This window comes from Sus scrofa, chromosome 9 (assembly GCF_000003025.6).
Source record: "Sus scrofa isolate TJ Tabasco breed Duroc chromosome 9, Sscrofa11.1, whole genome shotgun sequence".
Classification (NCBI taxonomy): domain Eukaryota; kingdom Metazoa; phylum Chordata; class Mammalia; order Artiodactyla; family Suidae; genus Sus; species Sus scrofa.
The window spans coordinates 131337219-131356477 of record NC_010451.4 but is presented as its reverse complement, the minus strand read 5'-3'; the positions used below and the strand labels follow the sequence as shown (position 1 = coordinate 131356477).

The 19259-nt window shown below is 42.5% G+C and overlaps 1 protein-coding gene across 3 annotated transcripts in view; it reads right to left on the bottom strand.

The window, feature by feature from the left end:
• The window catches only part of INTS7 (integrator complex subunit 7), an 88961-nt gene that overhangs the window by 8013 nt on the left and 61689 nt on the right, over window positions 1-19259 (bottom strand). For 2 of the 3 annotated variants that reach the window (XR_002336047.1, XM_021063860.1), the window contains exons 17-19: window positions 13933-14065; window positions 9063-9161; window positions 7716-7901 (exon numbers count right to left, since the gene is read on the bottom strand). Coding sequence is in view for 2 of the 3 variants with exons in the window: in XM_021063860.1 (XP_020919519.1) it covers window positions 7716-7901; window positions 9063-9161; window positions 13933-14065 (418 nt within the window). In the remaining variant the exon portion in view is untranslated. Of the gene's footprint in view, window positions 1-1880; window positions 3334-7715; window positions 7902-9062; window positions 9162-13932; window positions 14066-19259 lie in introns of those variants that run through there. The other variant, XM_021063859.1, reaches the window with a different exon arrangement.

Genomic DNA, 19259 nt, shown 5'->3' with positions numbered 1-19259 from the left:
TTTCGTGATGTTCTTTGTACATCTGTCTTCAAAAAAATATGTATATTTTTGGTTGCACCCATGGCATGGCTAAGTTCCCTGGCCAGGGGTTGAACCTGCACCACCACAGCCACCTAAACCACAGCAGTGACAATGCTGCATGCTTAACTTGCTAGGCCACCAGGGAATTCCTGTCTTTAAAGACTTCAGTTAAATAGTGTTTAAAGTACTGCGGTGGACAGAAATTTGTTCAGCTCAACATTAAGTGATGTTCTTACTTAACGTACCCAAATTGAGTATGAGAAAGACAGCTTATACGTGTTTCTAGCAAAGAAAAGGTAACTTCTATTAAAGTTAAATAAATATAATGCTAAGATTAAGAATTCATCTAACACTGTGACAGACAGTATTAGCGAGGATAATGACAGTAATACTAGTAAGAGCGAACACTTAGGTTTTTCTGCTTACTACGTGCCCTTCTAAGTGCTTTATACATGTATTAATCCTTTGTCAATTCACTTAATCCTCACACCTAACCTGTGACGTGCTATCATGCATCCTGATTTTGAAAATCAGGAAACTGAGGCATGGAGAGATTACATAGCTTGTCTAAGGTCACAAAGTTAGGAAGACTTAGGGTTTGGAACTGGACTGTAAGGCTCTAGAAGTTTGGGCTCTCAGCTGCCAGGATGTCCCTTAAAGTCCCCCGAACACAGAAAAATCAGTCCTGTCTTCCTGGAATTGATCAGCCAGTGGCCGGGACTGCCCGTGTTTCTGAAGTCGGGGAAGATGTGCATCATTAGCAGGTGTACCTTTCTTTCCTGCACGGTTCCTTGAGTGTATGTCCTTTCTCGTCATTCATTAATGCAGTGCTGAAATCATAAACACAGCTCCCCCCACTCAAATAACTGTTTCATCGTCGGTGCCCAAAACACAGCAGGTATTGTATCAAACACAAAATCTGAGAGTTCTAATTCTGGAGCTAAGGGATATACTTAAGTAAAATAGCCTTTTTTTGCTTCACAGAGTTACTTTTTACTCCAAACTACATGGATTTGTTTTTATGTTAATAATTCCTTTCCTCCTTGTGCCAGGGACCCTACAGTGCACGTAAGAGTTGCTAACTACAGCTACCAAAAGCCTTGCCTTTCAAGAACATAAAACAGGGGAAGGTCTCAAAGGGTATTGGTAGTTGACAAAATTTGCTTCTTTTCTGGAGAATTCTGCCTTGTAACAGTACGAGAAATCTGAAATTAACACTGTAAAATTTCATTCCGGAAATAGCCACTTTAAAAACAAGATTTTTCCCAATTTATGAAAGAATCTTTTTTCCCTTTTTGTCTTTACTCTTTCAGTCACCTGACTACAAAAACTCTAGCTTCGAGTCAGGAGGTCCCATCAAATCCAGACCTTTCATGGACAAGGAAACGGAAGTCTAAAGAGATGAAGGGACGTGTCAGGTCACAGCACTACATCCTCAGAGCCCAGGCGGAACCTAGGCTTTCAGGTTCAGCTGGTTCCACACCTGGTGGGGGGGCAAGGGGTCCTGCACACGTGCCCCACGCCACCCTGGCAGTTCTCCCTGAGGCTCTCGTTCCCAGATGCTGTCACACTGTGTGCGCTGAGCACATCGGGACTGCGTCTAAGGACGTCGTTCACAGTGGACGCTGAAGGTTCACACACACTTTGTGGCCATGTCCCTGCCACTGGCGGTAGAAGTGCTGTGCTGCCACAACAGCTCACGAAGCCAAGAGATCTCAGAGGGACCCGAGTTGCCCACCAACCACTTCCAACCCTAGCAGCCACATTACTCACACACACACACACACATTCATTTTTTCTCTTTAAACTCTATCCCTCCTTTGAGCCCATGTCAACTTTAAACAGAAAAAGACAAAACGAACAAAGAAATTGAGAGATTTATTTAAAAAGAAAACTTCCAGGGCAATGTGCCCGCCTCACCTTGGGAGCTGCTTCCAGCTCAAGTGCCCACATCATCAGGGTCTGTAATCCTGTGACCCCGGTGTTTAGAAATCATGATCCCAAAGCACCGAGGGATCCCAAATCAAGAAGTTAAACTCTATCTAGGATACTGTGTTAAGACAAGAAAGTGGATTATTATCATATTTTTAATGGTTTTCAACCAGTATTGAAATAGGAAAAAAAAGGGGTTTTCTGGCAAAACCAGAAAACTTCCATTCCCTGAGCATCCCAGCTAACTGAGGTTGTGTCATAGAGAGACTGCTGTTTCTAGACAATCAAGTTTAGCATTACCTAACTTGCCAAGAACCTAAACCAATCAAAGGAAAAGATCTGCCCTCCTAACCTGAAACGTGAGGATAGGAAATGTGAGCGATTTTCTTTTCACTCTTAGAAACAGTAAAAAAGTCTCTATTACATATCATCATACACGTCATTAGAAAAAAAACAAACTGTTGATTTCCAATCTTATGTAATTGTTAGCTGCTCTTTGGGTCAATTAAATAGTAAAACAATAAATTAAGATTGCATTAGCAGAGAACAGGAAAATGGGTGAAATGATACAACAGGATGGTTCAAGTCTGCCAGACTCCATGCTCTCGTAATCCGTACGACTGGATGTTTCAGGGGGTGCTTTCGCGTCATCTTCTACCACCCTTCTAGGGAACGGCTCAAAGCCCAGCTCAGAATGAGAGGTCTAGGTCAGGCAGCAAGTGATGTATTTTAGTAGAAAAGCAGTCAAATTTACTAATTCAATGATCCCAATATGTGACTTTTTCATGAGGAAAAAGAAAAGGCTCAACAACAGTAAAAGCAATAATAACAAAACAACGTAAGTGTTAAACATGAGAGGAAGGACTTGGTTTTAAGAAGGAATACGGAAAAAAAAAAAAAATCTGATTAGGAACCCAATTATTTCTCAAACTAAATTTTTAAGGAAAAGTTTCTTTCAGAAGGTTGTATTACAGAAACCAATGAATAAATGGACGCTCTAGTCTAACTTCCATGTCTTAATCCAAGAAAAAGCAAACTATTTTTGCTAAGCTGATCCACCCCTGCAAAGTCTGTACTGCGTTTGCTGTGTGGCTAAAACCGAGTGTAGGCATTTCGTTGTTGCTGTTGTTGTAACGGCTGCTGGGCTTGCTGCTGCTGTAGGCGAATCTGCTGGGAATATGGGTCTTCCAGGGATTTTACAAATATGGTCGTCCTGGGGCCAGTCTTCCATACGATACCATTGGCGTCTTTCACCGAAGATTCCACTGTAATGTTGTGTGTACCAAGGACAGCAAAGTTCAACAGAAACTGAGTACTGAAGTAGTCATTGTGAGGTTCAACCCTCTGCTCCATCTCATTTGTCATATTGTCAATGGGTATCTGGAACGAAAGGACTGTTAAATAGTAACAGCAAACATGTACTGCGGGCATACAGTGCCAGGCCCTGTTGTAAGTGCTGGGTTAAGCCTTGCAAACTGCGGGGAGCCGAGGCGGTGCAAGGACTCAAAAAAAAAAGGGCCCTGCCTGATGGCAGAAAAACCTAAAGGCAAGTTCCTAACCAAGGAAGGGAGCTCACCTGAACAGTACAAGCCGAAGGTGGGCCTCTGGTCAGGATGAGAGCCCGCCTGCACGCGGTACAAGCCGAGGGCAGGCCTCAAGTTACACAGCTCCCATTTTGATGCTGATGGGGAGGAATTGGGGCTTTCCTGGGAAAACAATTTCCATGTTTGCGCTGGAGAACATGGATTGTTTCTCGGGTGACCTAGTCTTTCCTGTTGTTTTATTTGTTATTTAGTTTTCCTCAGTCTTTCCTGATTATTTACTTGTTATTCTTACTTTCCATTCTTATTTTCCTGTGGTGATTTGTGCTTTAACAAAGTTACAACAATAATATAATAAAAATTTCATCCTGAAGGACTTTTCCCTATTCATATCCAACTTAATTAATATATAGTGTTTATCTACTAACTAGTTACAGTAAACTTGAGAGTTAGGATTTTAATGAGGTTTCGAGACGTTAGACACATATTATTCTTGATCAAAAGAAACCCAGCTGTGAGTTTTGTCCTTGATTTTAGAAGCTTCTAAGCAGTAGCTAATTAAGTTGATTTATATTTTCTTATACTGTCTTCTGCCATAACGCTTGAAGATATACATTAGTCTAAAAACAAGATTTGTAAAAGCCAGATTTTTGTGTCTGTAACCTCTTCAGCTGTGGGAACTGGCTGGCCATGAGATGGTTTGTGCTGAGTCTCCTCTTTCCCACATGATATGCTGCACCTGTTTGTCCTTAAATTGTACTCATTAAATTTAGTTAAGTTGAAGATTTTAAAATGTGATGTATTGCTACTGTACCATGTGATCAGAACACAAAGTCTAATAGTTAACCAATGTACTTTTAACACTATGATGTAATCTGTAGTGAAAAACTGTCTATATAATCAACCACTTTTGCAATAAAATTTGAGCAGTCCAGCGCCCTGAAAGAAGGGACAAAGAGGCTGTCTCCGTATTGTACATTCACCGACGCCGCGTCCCTCTCCTACTGGGAAAAAGTGTACACTCCCTGGCCGTTGGAGCTGGCCTCCGGCAGCAAACAACTTGCTTCATGACTGAGGAAAATGAAGCAGAGAGAGTGTAACTTCTCCAAGGTCATAGGACTAATGAGCAGTGAAGCTGACATCTGAACCCTGGCAGGTTAACTCCAGAGCCTACACTCTGCATCATTAGGCAACACTGTCTCCCCACTATCCTTGGTTAGAAGGAGCTTTCTCAACCCCTTCTTAGGCTGGCCTTTCTTCCTTGTGAAGAGTTCAGAACCCGTCACTCCTAAATATTCTCGTACACTGATTATTTTGAGCTAAAAGCACTTAGAAACAACACATACAAAAAGCACTCTCTGACCTGCCCCTTTGTGCTTGAAACATAAAATTTTCCATGAGAAAGGTACCCTCTTGTTCCAGAAAGAGAAGAACACCCTTATCAGCAGAGACTGGGACTCAACACTGAAACGGACCTGTTCAGAACACCTACGAAAATACCCCTCATCTTCCAGGAGCTCCCCCACTGCCCCAACACATCTCTTGTCACTTTCCCCCAACTTACTGTCCCTGGCCCCAAGCCCTGTGTCTTGTCATTTCGTTGAAAATTATCCTTTCTGTGCCTAAAAGAAAATTACCCTTTCTGTTCTGGTCTCTTCTTCCGGTCTTCATTCTCCTATGAAGTCTCCCACGTATATGTAAAATTCTAATAAAACTGGCATGCTTTTCACCTACTAATCTGCCTTAATGTCAGTTCACTCTAAGGCCCAACTGGAGACCTTAGGAAGGTCTCCAGTTACATCTGCTCACCTCCGCTACATCTGCTCACTCCACCCCGTCACCTCCCAGCTTTCTTTACCCTGAGAAAAGGATGCAACCACCTCTTTCGGGGAGTTTAAAATCTAAAAGACTGAAAAAGAAAAAATGCAAAGTTGATGTTTTTTCCCCCTCCTAAGCTAGTCTGACTTTATATTACTTCAGTAATGGAGCTATTCTTCCCTCCTTTACAAGTGAACTTTAGAACTTGTACATTGCTCACTTAAAAATCTGTGTCTTATTCAGATGTGCAGTAGATATGTTATGAAACACAGATTCACTTCTTTATTTAGCTAGATGCTCAAACCTTTGTTCTTCAAAGGAATGAATAACCCCTGCAGGCATATCCTTTCCTGTGCCCAAGATGAAGTATGTCAAGAAAGACACATTGAGAACACACACAGAGGTAATCAGAATGCATATTTGACCAGATTGCTCTGTTTGTGTGTTTCTGTTGCACTGTTAATTATATAAATGTGCCCTGAAGCTTCATGTCTCAGTAAGCAATTTCATGAGGTCAGTTTTCCAGAGACACTGATCTGTACCACTAATGAAATGAAGTCACCAAGCAATTCCAAGATTTTAGAATTATTTATAAGTCCTTTTTTGTTTGCACATTCACCTTCTGTCAGATTTTCATTTTCCTAAAGAATATGCCCACTACACAAGAACGTCCTTAAAAGGACCAGAGAGAGGCCTAGTAGGAACTTGATCACTCTGAATGAAGGATGGATTTTAGGTTGCAAACTCACCACATGCAACATTACAAGGCAGTCATGTACTACTTGGCTTATGACATCAGCTTCTTGACTCTAACCAGTGCCCAATGCCTCTGGAGGGCTAAGTCAACAATGAGATCAGATCAGTAGCACTTCTTGATTTGAATTTTTTTTTTTTAAGCAGTAGAAATTACTATATGCAAGGAACAAGGGGAGCTCATGGTTACTGTTCTTTCAAACCCAAAGTGAGCAGAGAGCTGAAGACAGGAAGAAGTTACCTATGTAAATAAATTCTCCTTATGATCTCCTGTGACAACAGAGACCACTGAAACATAGGAGCTGTACTATCGGTACAGTAAGTGATTTTTTTTCATTTTTCACACATATTTACTGAACAGCTTCGTAAGGCACGCTTTGTGTCACGGAACTCAAAAGAGAGGAGAAGAGGAGAACAAAGGCTGAGCCTTCTCAGAGCAGGCGCAGAGGTCTGGAGGGGGAGTCACCCCGGGAGGCAAAGTCGTGATGGCCTAAACCAGACCGTCCCTTGGCTTTTTAGCCTAAAACCACCAAAGAGAATCTAACTCTCTTGTTTTATATCTCTACTGATACCCCTTTCTGTGTTCGGACCTCAGTTCAAGCCTGGCCACAAATAAACCCGGACACAACCAACGTGGGCATCTGAACAACTCAGTTGATACAACGGTGCACTTGCTTCCTTGTTCCATTTACTGTGCACAAACCAGCAGGAACCGGAAAGAGACATCTGAGGAGAGGAGCAGTCTACATTCGGAACATGGGTATTCTCACGGGTACAGATTCAGAATCTTAGCTTTGGCTAACAAAGAAAGCATGATTTTGGTTAACCTACCTTGTGACTTCTTAAAGCACCAAATTCCTAGGGTTATATCCTTAAAGAAAGATTTTACTTTATCTGATCATTGTTAGATGAATGTGATACACTTTTTTTTTTTTTTTTGAAAATGCTAAAATTTACTACTTAAAAGAGAGGAAAAATGGAGGTGAGTCTTACTGATTGGGAAGTTGCGGGGTGGGGAGATAAGCACCTTCTCTCTCCCTTCTCCAGGCTTCGGGGTACTGCCTCTGCCAGTGTGACAGGAGCGGGCTCATTCACTGGCAGAGGCTGGTGCTGACTGCCAGGCACCTGAGCTAGGATTGCTCATGGCTCTAACAGTAGTGACACTCGTATGCTGATCTCTATCTTCCTGGACGCTTTGTCTACCAGCTGGTCCAGACAGGGAAAAGAGGAGTGTTGCTTACCAACCCCCTCAAACCCCGGTATGCTTTTTTTTTGGGGGCTGCACCTGTGGCATATGGAAGTTCCCAGGCTAGGGTTCGAACTGGAGCTATAGCTGCTGGCCTACATCACAGTCATAGCAACACCGGATCCGAGGCGTGTCTGTGACCTACACCACAGCTCACGGCAACGCTGGATTCTTAACCCACTGAGTGAGGCCAGGGATTGAATCCGCATCCTCACGGATAGGAGGAAGATTCCTTTACGCTGCGCCGTGATGGAAACTCCCCCCAGTATGCTTTCAAACTCACGTCTACATGATCCCTTGGGAGGCATCACTACAATCTGCTCATGACCATGAAAAACCCTGGAAAACGTCCATCCATGAGTTGAAAACATCCACGCCACAATTTGGCCTCTGTTCTAACTTACCTTGTAGTCTTGTCCGGATTTACTCTGCAGTGTGGAAGAAACATTCAGACAGACGGACTGAATTCTGCGGAAGAGTCCTGGCTTAGATCCGTGCTGGACCACTCCCTCTACCTTTAGCGCCAGCTGCTGGTTACTCTGGACAGCGATAGGCTCTGCAGGGTTCCGGGGGGACGGTGACAAAGCTAGCTGGAATGCCAACATTAAGACAAATGCTAAGAACCAGAAGCAAGCTTCATTCCAACAAACATGCCTGTGCCAAACACTGATTATAGGTTAAAACGTCACTTGCACACACGCACACCTGGATAACTTGCCTGTGCTAGGACAACCAAATAGATATACCTTAAAGTCAAAGGTTCCTTGTGCCTAATTCCTCTGTTTATTTATTTTTAAATTTTGTCCCCCTTTTCATACCCATGGCATATGAAGTTCCCAGGCTCGGGGCTGAATCAGAGTTGCAGCTGCTGGCCTATACCACAGCCACAGCTATGCCAGATCCTTAACCCACTGAGTGAGGCTAGGGACCTAATTCCTCCTTTTAAATACCACTATCCCCCCCCTTACCCCAGTTATGTTCAAGGGGAATGGAGGATTAGAGAACAGCAAAGGGACTGTTTTCCCAATTTTTTAAATTTATTTTTAATTTTTATTTTTTTGTCTTTTTGCCTTTTCTAGGGCTGCTCCCGCAGCACATGGAGGTTCCCAGGCTAGGGGTCCAATCGGAGTTGCAGCCGCTGGCCTAAGCCAGAGCCACAGCAACGCGGGATCCGAGCCGCGTCTGCGACCTACACCAGAGCTCATGGCAATGCCGGATCCTTAACCCACTGAGCAAGGCCAGGGACCGAACCCGCCACCTCACAGTTCCTAGTTGGATTTGTTAACCACTGCGCCACGACGGGAACTCCTTCTAACCGTACTCATTGATCAGCTCCTCAAAGCTTGTTATTTAAAGATAAAGTGTTTTGGAGGTAGGGATGGTGGTCTTATTGGACCTGATTCATCCTTGGTTGGGTCTGAACAGGCTGAGCAGAAATGGGCTCAGCTCCAGATCACTGTGGATTCCTATGAGGAATACCACTCAACTTGCTCTTAAAGACAGGGACACAGCTCCAGGGACCCACATGCCTGCCACTCCGCATTTGGCACTGTCAGGTAAGAAAGGTGGGGACAGGGTTTAACTCCCAAATCCCGTTCCCTTCACCAAACCACGTGATGAAGAGAGGAAAGGCTTTCAACTAAAGACTGTAAGTTTTATCAAAACCAAAGGTAAGATCCTGGAAGCACAACCATGCTCCCTGTTTTAAGAAGGCGTTAAACTGTATTAGACCTGAGTTCTTCCTGTATTACCTTGATGCTGGTAGACTGAAGTTTCTGGAAAAAATACCTCTGAAATGAAAGAGGAACCTTCAACAGAGAAATGATGGCATTGCAGAGGCATGCTGTATGCTGGGGGCGAGAAAAGAAATTAAATGAAAATAAATTTCCAGATTTCATCAACAAATAGTTACTTTCAAGAAGTATAAAAACTACGAATGCTCATGATTATTACAAAAGTGCATAGCAATCAGGTTAACAGACATGAACGCCCAGGGACTTTGCACATCTGTCAAATCACGCAGGTACAATCAGAGATTTTTTTACTTTACTTTGAAGTATATTCAATAAAAAAATGAAAAGAGAGAAAACCCACATTCCTCAAGGCTAGGCGATGCAGAAAGTCTCCGTTTCTATAGTGCTTCGAGCTACTAGACATGCATGGTTATTATAGATACTAAAATATAAAGTAACTATCAGGTGGTAAAGCATGATAAAGAGCATGTATCTGGTTAAGAAGCCACAGCAGAATACTGACATCTAGAGTTCCCACTGTGCTGCAACAGGCTCAGCAGCATCTTGGGAGCACGGGGACACAGGTTCAAGCCCCAGCCCAGCACAATGGGTTGAGGATCCAGCATTGCTGCAGCTGCAGCTTAGGTCGCAAATGTAGCTCAGATCTGATCCCTGGCCCAGGAACTCCATTTGCCTTGGGGTGACCGAAAAAGGAAAAAATATAAAAAAAAGAGTATTGACACCTGAGGCTTGACACCATATCCCACATGGAAGCTTGGCGTTGATCTGCCTCACGCTTCATCCCATTGCTACAGGGTGCAATGAGGGAAACTTACTGGAATTCAGATTAAGGATGACTATAAAGTCCAACTCTATAAATGGCTGAAATTGAAATAAAATACCTTATTTCTAAAATCTATTTCACAAATTACACTGAGTTTTTAAAATCACAGTGTAATTGCAGAGGAAAAGAATTACTACAATGAGGGAGTTCCTGTCGTGGCGCAGCAGAAACGAAGCCAACTAGGAACCATGAGGTTGCGGGTTTGATTCCTGGCCTCACTCAGTGGGTTAAGGCATAGGCTGGCAGCTGTAGCTCCGATTCAACCATTAGCTTGGGAACCTCCATGTACCCTAAAAAGCAAAAAAAAAAAAAAAAAAAAGTTGGGTACTACTGCTAAAAGAATCCACTCCTCATGGGTTTCAGGTTATTGAACATTTTGTGCCCAAAAGACTCACGGTACAAATGCAGGTCTAGGAGTTCCCGTTGTGGCTCAGTGGCTAACGAATTCAACTAGGAACCATGAGGTTGAGGGTTTGATCCCTGGCCTCGCTCCGTGGGTTAAGGATCCGGCGTTGCTGTGAGCTGTGGTGTAGGTTGCAGACGCGGCTTGGATCTTGCGTTGCTGTGGCCATGGTGTAGGCCGGTGGCTACAGCTCCAATTGGACTCCAGCCTGGGAACCTCCATATGCCACAGGATCGGCCCTAGAAAAGGCAAAAAGACAAAACAAAACAAAACAAACAAAAAAACAAATGCAGGTCTATTGCTTGAGGTAACCACAACCCTGGGTCTTAGAGACACCAGGTCTACCCAGGCTTAACTGCTAAAACAGCGCTATTCATTGTCCTGCAACAAGGAATCTGAGATGCATTCGCAAGGACATCCCACCTATGGTGGAACCTTTAATGCCACAAGGTTAAGGACAGAAACATCTTTCAAAGACCCCAAGTGACTTCAGGCTGTTCCCAGGCAAAAAAGCACCATTTTCTCTCTTAAAAGAATAGATGTGAATTGCGCAATTCTCCACCAGGAAAGCAGGACTGCCTCTGAGGCCACTGCCCCCTGGGCACACCTCCCCACAGACTACTACCAAAGTACCAGTCTGGGGATGCGAAACCACGTGTTGGTAAACCACAGGAAGCCGAGAGCATCACCAATACTCTTCATTGCCAAACTCCATACTTTTCAGCCTTTGTCTTTTCTGACATTTCTGTGGCACCTGACAACACTCTTCGTCCATGAAATTCCACTTAACGGTCCCAGCCTCGCTTTCTCTGATTCCTCCCTCCTCCATCGTCTTTTCTAAGAGTCTCTTCTTTTTTTGTTCCTTCAGTGTTGACACTCTCCTTAGTCCTTCTGCCTTTCCAGGGCCTTTGTTCTCCACAGGCAATTTCCACCCCTTCCCAGGACTCCAAGACCCCTCCACGCTCGTGGTGACCTTAGATGCATCCCAGTCTGCCTCCTTCTGATGCCAGACCTACTATCTAACTACCCATTTAAAAACGAACCTTCTTCCACTGTCCCTGTGTATTCTCTGCTTCGGTAAAGGATCAACCACTTGTGCACCTGGTCACCTAAGCTGGAAACCCAGAGATCAAGTGTCCTACCTCTCACATCTAATTTAAAGAAAAAAAAACAAAAACAAAACAAAGCCTCGAAAATATTACACATAAATAATCTTTCTTATGTATCTGCTCTTCTCATTCTCACGGCCATTTTATTAATTTGGCCCTTACCTTGGATTACTGGGAAAGCCTTGTAATCACTCTTCTCTATTCTAACTTCCTGCTGTCTGAGTTATTACCTGTTCTGCTTCTGCATAAGGACCACGTACAATCTCGGCTTACCACTTCTCTCGCACACCCTTTGAAAATTCCTAGAGTGTCCCCAGGATAAAGTCCACCCTCCTTAAGACCGTGTTCACAGCCTTCTGGCCTCTGCCCACCTCACCTAGTCCTGTCTCTCTGGTCCTTGGCCAGTACATCGCACTGCTGCAGCAACAACACACGGTTCCAGAAGACATCACACTATTTCAAGCCTCTGCAATCAAACGTGTTGTTCTCTGCCTGAAATTCTCTATACCCCTTGTCAGCCTGGAAAACGCCCATGCAAATACCTCTTCTGACTGGCAGCTTTGGCCTGTTTGCCCTGCCCTTTGACACGAAATACTTTCTCCTCCGCGCTACAGCTCAATCACTGCACGTATACGGCACTGGTTGTTTCCACATCTTTCTTTCTTATCAGACTGTGGACAACTGGAGGGAAGACCCTCTTTATCATTTTTCTCTTCCTAGGATTCAAATGCTTGTTAAACTGAATTTCAAGTTCAGAAAGCATCAAATCTATAAAATACAATTTGGAAAGGGAATCAACATTTATTAACAACTCCTTATATGCCAGGCCAGGCACTGTGCTAGGCATTAGGCATTATTCCACTTAAATGTCACAGAAACCCTATGAGGTAGGAATTTTTTCCATGTTATAGGAAAGGACGTTAGTAATTTGCCTAAAATCACAGACCTGCTAAGTGGCAGAGGGAGGATTTGAACCCAAGACTCTTTCTCTACACTGTGTACCTATGGAGCAGAAAATTCCCATTCTTTCCATTCCATTCGGTGGATTCAACTCCATCAAACTCAAGTTTGTGTTTGGCATCTATGTAGTTTCTTGGAGTGGAGCTTAGAGGAAACACGAATAATTTAATCGATGTCTCGCCCAGATGCGTCTACCCTCTACAGAGGTCGTCTCGACAGTCTCCCCCAGCAACCCAGCTCGGTATCAAACAGCCACCTGGGTCATTTCCATTCAGCAAACATGTACCGACAATCTTATGTGGAAAGCGGTGTGTACAGGAAAGCATCCACCTGTAAAGCCTCACCTAACTCCTTCACTGACCCATCTGTCAGTTTCTTCTAAAACACTTGATAAACGGTGGGAGTTCAGAGTGAGAAGCGTGGGCGCCAGCAGACAGACAGCTACAGGGAAAGCCAGCAACCCCCGTAGGGTCAGGGCCAGAGGAACTCCCCAAGGTGTGACGCTCGAAGACCGAGCCATGGGCTGAATGTGCTGTCGTCCCCACACTCTCACGGTGAGGCCCTAACGCCCAATGTGTTGGTATGTGGACGTGGGCCTTTGGGAGGTCATTAGGTTTAGATGAGAACCTGACGGTGGGGCCCCTGTGATGGGATTAGTGCCCTTATAAGAAGAGAAAGAGAGACCAGCGTCCGCTCCCTCTCCAACATGTGAGGGCACAGTGAGAAAGCGGCAGCTTGCAAGCTGGCAAGAGAGCTCTCAGGAGGAAACAAACTGGTTGGCACCCTGATCCTGGATTTCCCAGCCTCCAGCAGTGGAAAATAAAGGCCTGTTGTTTAAGCCACTAAGTCTATTTTACTCTAGGAACCTGAGCTGAGTAAGACACTGAAGAATGGCCCAGGAGGGATGAGAAGGCCTGGGCAGGAGTGTCAGTCTGTCCTGAGAAGGAGACGTCAGGGGAGAAGGTTGAACAAAGAGCAGGAGCTCAAGGCAGGCGGCCGGGATTTGGGAGGCTAAGGGGACAAGCACTGAAAGAAGGCAAGGCCACCACCCAGCAGGAACCGATTTAATGGCAGTGGGACAATTGGCCCAGTTCTTTCTGTTTCCATTGGCCAGTGGTTTTTAACCCTGGTGGCACGACAGTATCACCTGGGAGTTTTAAAAATACCAACGTCTGGGCCTCGCAGAGATTGAGAGCTCACTGGTCTGGGGTGGTGCCTGGATATTGATGTATTTTTTTAACAAGCTCCCAAGGTGATTCTAATGTGTGGCCAAGGCTGAGAATAATTGCAACTTCAGTTAAAAAAGAAAAAAAAAAAAAGGTTTTACCTGCGTTCTGGTGGAGCAGACTTGACATGTTAATGTGTGTAGCAGCCACAGATGTGCTGTGGTGGATTATTTTATTGCATCCTCACAACAATACTATGAGGTAGGCACTGTCTTACCCTTGTTACAAAATAGGCACAGAGGAAACAGAGAGGTTAATGTGGAGAAGTCACACAGAGTAAGTGCCAGAGACAGATTAAAGACTCACTTTCACATAATAAAGACTCAATAAAACAAATGCAACTTGCCATATAAGAAACAGGGGTATATTTCCTATTGAGTGATTCCACCTCCTCCAAGACATGATTATATACAGACATCATTCTTCTCTCATATTCACTATCAGCATGGGCTGCTCCTGTAGATCCATATTCCTGGAAACTGAAGTTAAAATGAGTGTCAATTAATCAACCAAAAGAACAACTAATTTAATGTCTAAATGTTAGGTGCTTTCCACACACTCTTATTTAATCATTAAAATAATGGACGCATGGTTATGTCCACTTCACAGATGAGAAAACGGAGGCCTGCAGATGCCAAGTAATTTGCCTTCAGTCACATAACCAGTAAGTGACAAGCTGGAATTCAAACCCAGACCTGACTTGACTTCGAATGATACAAGTCTTAATCACTTTGTTAGCTACTATAAAAATGTTTCATTAAACCATGTCCCTGTCATGAGGCGAAAGAGACATACGACATTTGAAAAGGTAACTATCAGCAAGGCTGGCAGACGGGTGTCAAATGACCAATACAGATACACGAGCGATCAATCAAGGGGGAGCTGAGGAGAGTCACAGAGGAGACCAGTCGGGACAAATGGCTATGCAGGCAGGATGGCTAAGATGTGAGGAGTGGAAAGCAGGAAAGCACGGGGACACTCGCAGCCGGGAAATGACACGAAGCTACAGCAAGGAGGTGACGCACAGGAACGTTCAGCAGAGACCTGGCGTACAGAGCACGCTGGGAAAAGTTTTACCTGCATTTCTTTCTTTTTCCTCTACCGCCTCAAATGCAGACATAGCTCAAAAAATACTCCCAAATGAGAAAAGACTCCTGCATTCTCACTAAACTTCAAGAGGGCCATTTGAAAATGCAAGCTAAGTAACTTTAACCGCATTGGGAGTAAGTCTGTTCTTATTCCCTTAACATCCTTTTAATGCCTACTCTGCAGAAAGCACTTCAGCTGGGTACTTTACATAGGTTTTTGTTTATTCGTCACGATCACTCTGAGACGGGCAACATTCGTTACCCAAGGTTATGCATCAGCGGTCAGTGAGATGAAGTAACAGGTATACAGTCATAAGGCTGAAGGGCGTGATGGGGACGCACTCCCTCCCAACTGTACCTACAAGTGTATCTGCCTGTTTCCAAAGCTTCCTTCCCTGCTCTGCACTGTACCTTAGTTGCACTGGGAAAGAACCGAGCCTCATTTACATGATGGACTTGAAGGAAACCTATAAAGCTTTAAGACTATAACGCCTTTTTATAAAGTAACCTGCTAATAAAGGGGTATAAAAACAAGACTACATCGTTCCCGGGTTCTCCTGCGGCACAGCGGGTTAAGGATCTGGCGTTGTCACCGCAGCAGCTTGAGCTGCTGCTGTGGTACGGGTTTGATTCCTACCCACGGGGAACATGCGTGTGGCCAAGAAAAGAGAATACACTCCATCTTCCACAAAAATATTACTTTATATATTTCAAAGTAAACTTTATTGGGATATAAGTTACAAAGTCACAAAAAGGCACCCACTTAAAAGACCCTTTCGTCGTCAGTCCCTGCTTCTGGCCCCTGGCACCCAGAGATCTGCTTTCTATCTCTGTAAATGAGATGTTTTCTAATACCGGATGCAAACAGCTACACCATGTGTACTGTTCTGTGTCTGGTTTCCTTTACAGCACAATATTCTTGCGTCATTAGTGTGCTGTGCATATTTCAATGGAACATTTGTCTTTATTGCTGAGTATTATTCCACTGCAAGGATATACTACATTTTATTAATTTCCTGTTGAGAGACACTTGGCTCGTTCCAAATTTTTTTTGTTGTTACAACTGCAACTGTCCAAATATTCTTAAAAATTAGGTTATCTTGATTTGCATATTTTTTCTTTTTTCCCTCCCTGGGCACACTTGTGGCATGCTGAAGTTCCAAGGCCAGGGATGTAATCCAAGCTGCAGCTGCAACCTAGGCCCCAGATCCTTACCCTCCTGTGCCACAGCAGGAACTCCCTTGAAATCTTTAGTAAACCCCCTCCCCCACCCCCTTTAGCTCTTCTCCTTTATTTCGAAAATGGTCAATCACACTGATTCATTTTTTAATTGTCAAACCTAAACCCTCATCTTAATACGTTACCCTTTTGAATATTGCTGGATTCGATTTGTACATGTTTTGTTACAGATTTTTAAATCTATGTTCATGAAGAATATTTGAATTTTTTTTCCTGTTCACCTAAGTTACCACATTTATTGGTGACAACATCACTGCATCCCACAGGTTTTGACATGTGGGATTCTCATTTTCATTCACCTTAACCTATTTTCTGATTTCCCTTGTGATGCCTGGACCAACTGGATTGTTAAGGAGTCTTGTGTGATTTCTAAATTCGCGGGTTTTCCACAGACCATCTTCTAATTTAACTGTGCCGGATAACACATTCTGTATCGTTTCAATGCTCTGACATTTATTAAGACTTGTTTTCGAGTCCAGCATGTGGTTTACCCCGGTAAAATTTCCAAATGCACTTGGAAAGGATGTGTACACTGCTGGCGGCAATGTACACACGTCAATCAGGTCAGGTGGGCTGGGAGCATTACGTCTTCTACACCCTAAGAAATCTTCTGCAAGTTGTTCTACCGATTATTCAGAGGTGAGTGCTGAAAACTCCAACCATAATTGTGAACTTACTTCTCAATTCTGTCAGTTTTGCTTCATCTGTTCGGAAGATCCGTCACTAGGTACATAAATGTTTAGAATTACGTCTCCTCCATGAACTGACCCCCTTATCACAATGAAACGTAGCTCTCTATCAAGTCTTTGTCTTGAAGTCCATTTTGTATGACACTTCGAGCTTTAAGAGTTCCTTTCTCCATCCTCTTGTTTACTTTGAATTTACTTGTGTCTTTATATTTAAAATGGGTTACTTGTGCTAAGCAGAGCTGGGCTTTGCTTTTTCACCCTGTCTGATAATTTCTTTACTTAGAGTAAGACCATCTATACTTATATATTAATAATTGATATGACTGGGTATAAATCAACCGTTTTGATTTTTCTACTTCTTCCACCTGTTCACTAGTTCTTTTTTTCTCTCTTCCTGCCTTCTTTTGGATTAACTGAGGTTTGTTTTTGTTTTTTTTATTTAAGTACTCCATTTTATCTCCTCTACTGGTTTATGAATTTAGTGGTTGCTCTAGAGTTTATTAACCTCAGTATTCATAAATATCATTATTCTTCAAAAATATATTACTTCAGGTAAAATGTAAGAATCTTATTACTGCATTATTTCCAACATTCATCCCAGTCATTTGTCTTATTTCACACGTTTTACTTCTACATGCTATAAACTCCCCAAATGCATTGTTATTTTTGCTCCAAATGGGCGATTTTTTTCAAAAAAGTAAAAATGAGGAAAGTCTTTTATATTTATTCATATATTCACCGTTTCTAGTGTTCTTCACTGTATTTTGTAGATCTGAATTTATGTCTCAAATTTTTTTTTTCAGCCTGAATAACTTTCTTTAAAATTTCTTGTGGTATGGGTCTGACGGTGACAAATATTCTCAGATTTTGTCTGAAAATGTTTTTTATTTAATTACAGAAGAGCGTTTTTACTGATCATAGAGTACTAGGTTAACTTTTTTTCCTATTAGGACTTTAAAAATGTTTCACCTCTCTTCTAGCTTGCACTATTTCTGATGAGAATTAGTAAAAATTCTTATCTTTTTTCTCTTCTACATAATCTCCTTTCTCTGGCTGCCTTACATTTTTCTCTTTGTCACTGGTTTGCAGCAACTTGATTATAATGTGTGCCCTTGTGATTTTCTCTATGTTTATTCTACTTTGGATTTATTAAGCTTCTTGGATTTGTGAGTTTATATTTTTAGTTAAACAAGAAAAATTTTCAGGCACTTATTTTTTCTCTCTTGTTTTTCTCCTTTTGGGATTTCCAGTTACATGTACATTAGCACATGCTCCACAGGCAATTTTGACTCTGTTCAGTTTTTCTGCCTTTTCCTTTAACTTTTTTCCTCATTATCTTCTTCCTTTAATTTTTAAAAAATACTTAAGTCCAGGTCAGTTAATTCCATCATTTGTCACTTGTGAGTCTTTTCTCGTATTGCCTAAATTTTGTGTTAGTTATTTGTCACAACTTCCTGCTGCTTCTCATGTCTAGTGAAATCATATACTTTCATACTGTTGAGTTCCTGAATTCTGTTGTCTTTAAAAAATGTTAAGACTTTGTTAGACAGTGAAGATACTTGTGCATAATCCCGATTCTTTCAAGATTACCTATAAAACTATAAAATCTTGTGTATTTTGGAAGCAAAACTATTCCAGGTTAATCTATTTGTTTTTCCATGCAAACACTCTGCATACACAATGTTAATCAACCAAAAGAAAAAGTACCAGAGTTCCCATCGTGGCTCAGTGCTTAACGAATCCAACTAGGAACCATGAGGTTGTGGGTTTGATTCCTGGCCTCGCTCAGTGGGATAAGGATTTGGCGTTGCTGTGAGCTGTGGTGTGGGTCTCAGACACGGTTCAGATCCCATGTTGCTGTGGCTGTGGTGTAGGCTGGCGGCTACAGCTCCAATTAGACCCCTAGCTGGGTACTTCCATATGCCGTGGGTGCAGCCCTAGAAAAGACAAAAAGACAAACAAACAAAAAAAGTACCAATGTAAAAATGAAAAAACATCCAAACTGTTGACACATGCTTAACTATTATCAGCTACTTTTATGTACAGCTGTATACGTTCACAATAGTTATTCCATACGTATGTATAAAAGTGGTCATTAGGACAGGCCCAGGGTAGTCTTCCCTTTAGGGCTAGTTTAGCCCAATTACTAAGGCGGTATGTCCCTTCTGGTGTTTCTTCTAAGTGCTTTAAGTGTTCAATAAGGTCTCTATACCGTTTGGCTTGTTGGAATTCAAACATTTATCAGCCCTGTAGGAGCTCTGGGAATTATTCAGCTTTCAGCTTCCTGGTAATTATTCCCTGGTTTTAAAGAAAAAACAAACAAGGACAGAGAAACTGAAAATGCTTTGTTGGTTATATTCTCTTTGAGGAAGCTGATCTTGGAACCATAGGCCTTATTAGACTGGAAATCATATGGCTGAAAATGCATATTCCAAAAGAGACTACTACAATGGGAAAAAATAATGGACTATTCTTCAATAAAAATATTTTGAATAATTAATTAGTTAATTAGGGAATGGAGAATAATTTTAAAAAGCAAAAAGAGGAATATACTGTTGTTTGGGAAACCGAAGAATAAAAATTTCAAGTTCAAGCCTAATTAAATTATTAACTCAACTTTTCATACCGAGGTTTAGTTATAAAATAAAAGAAGAAAA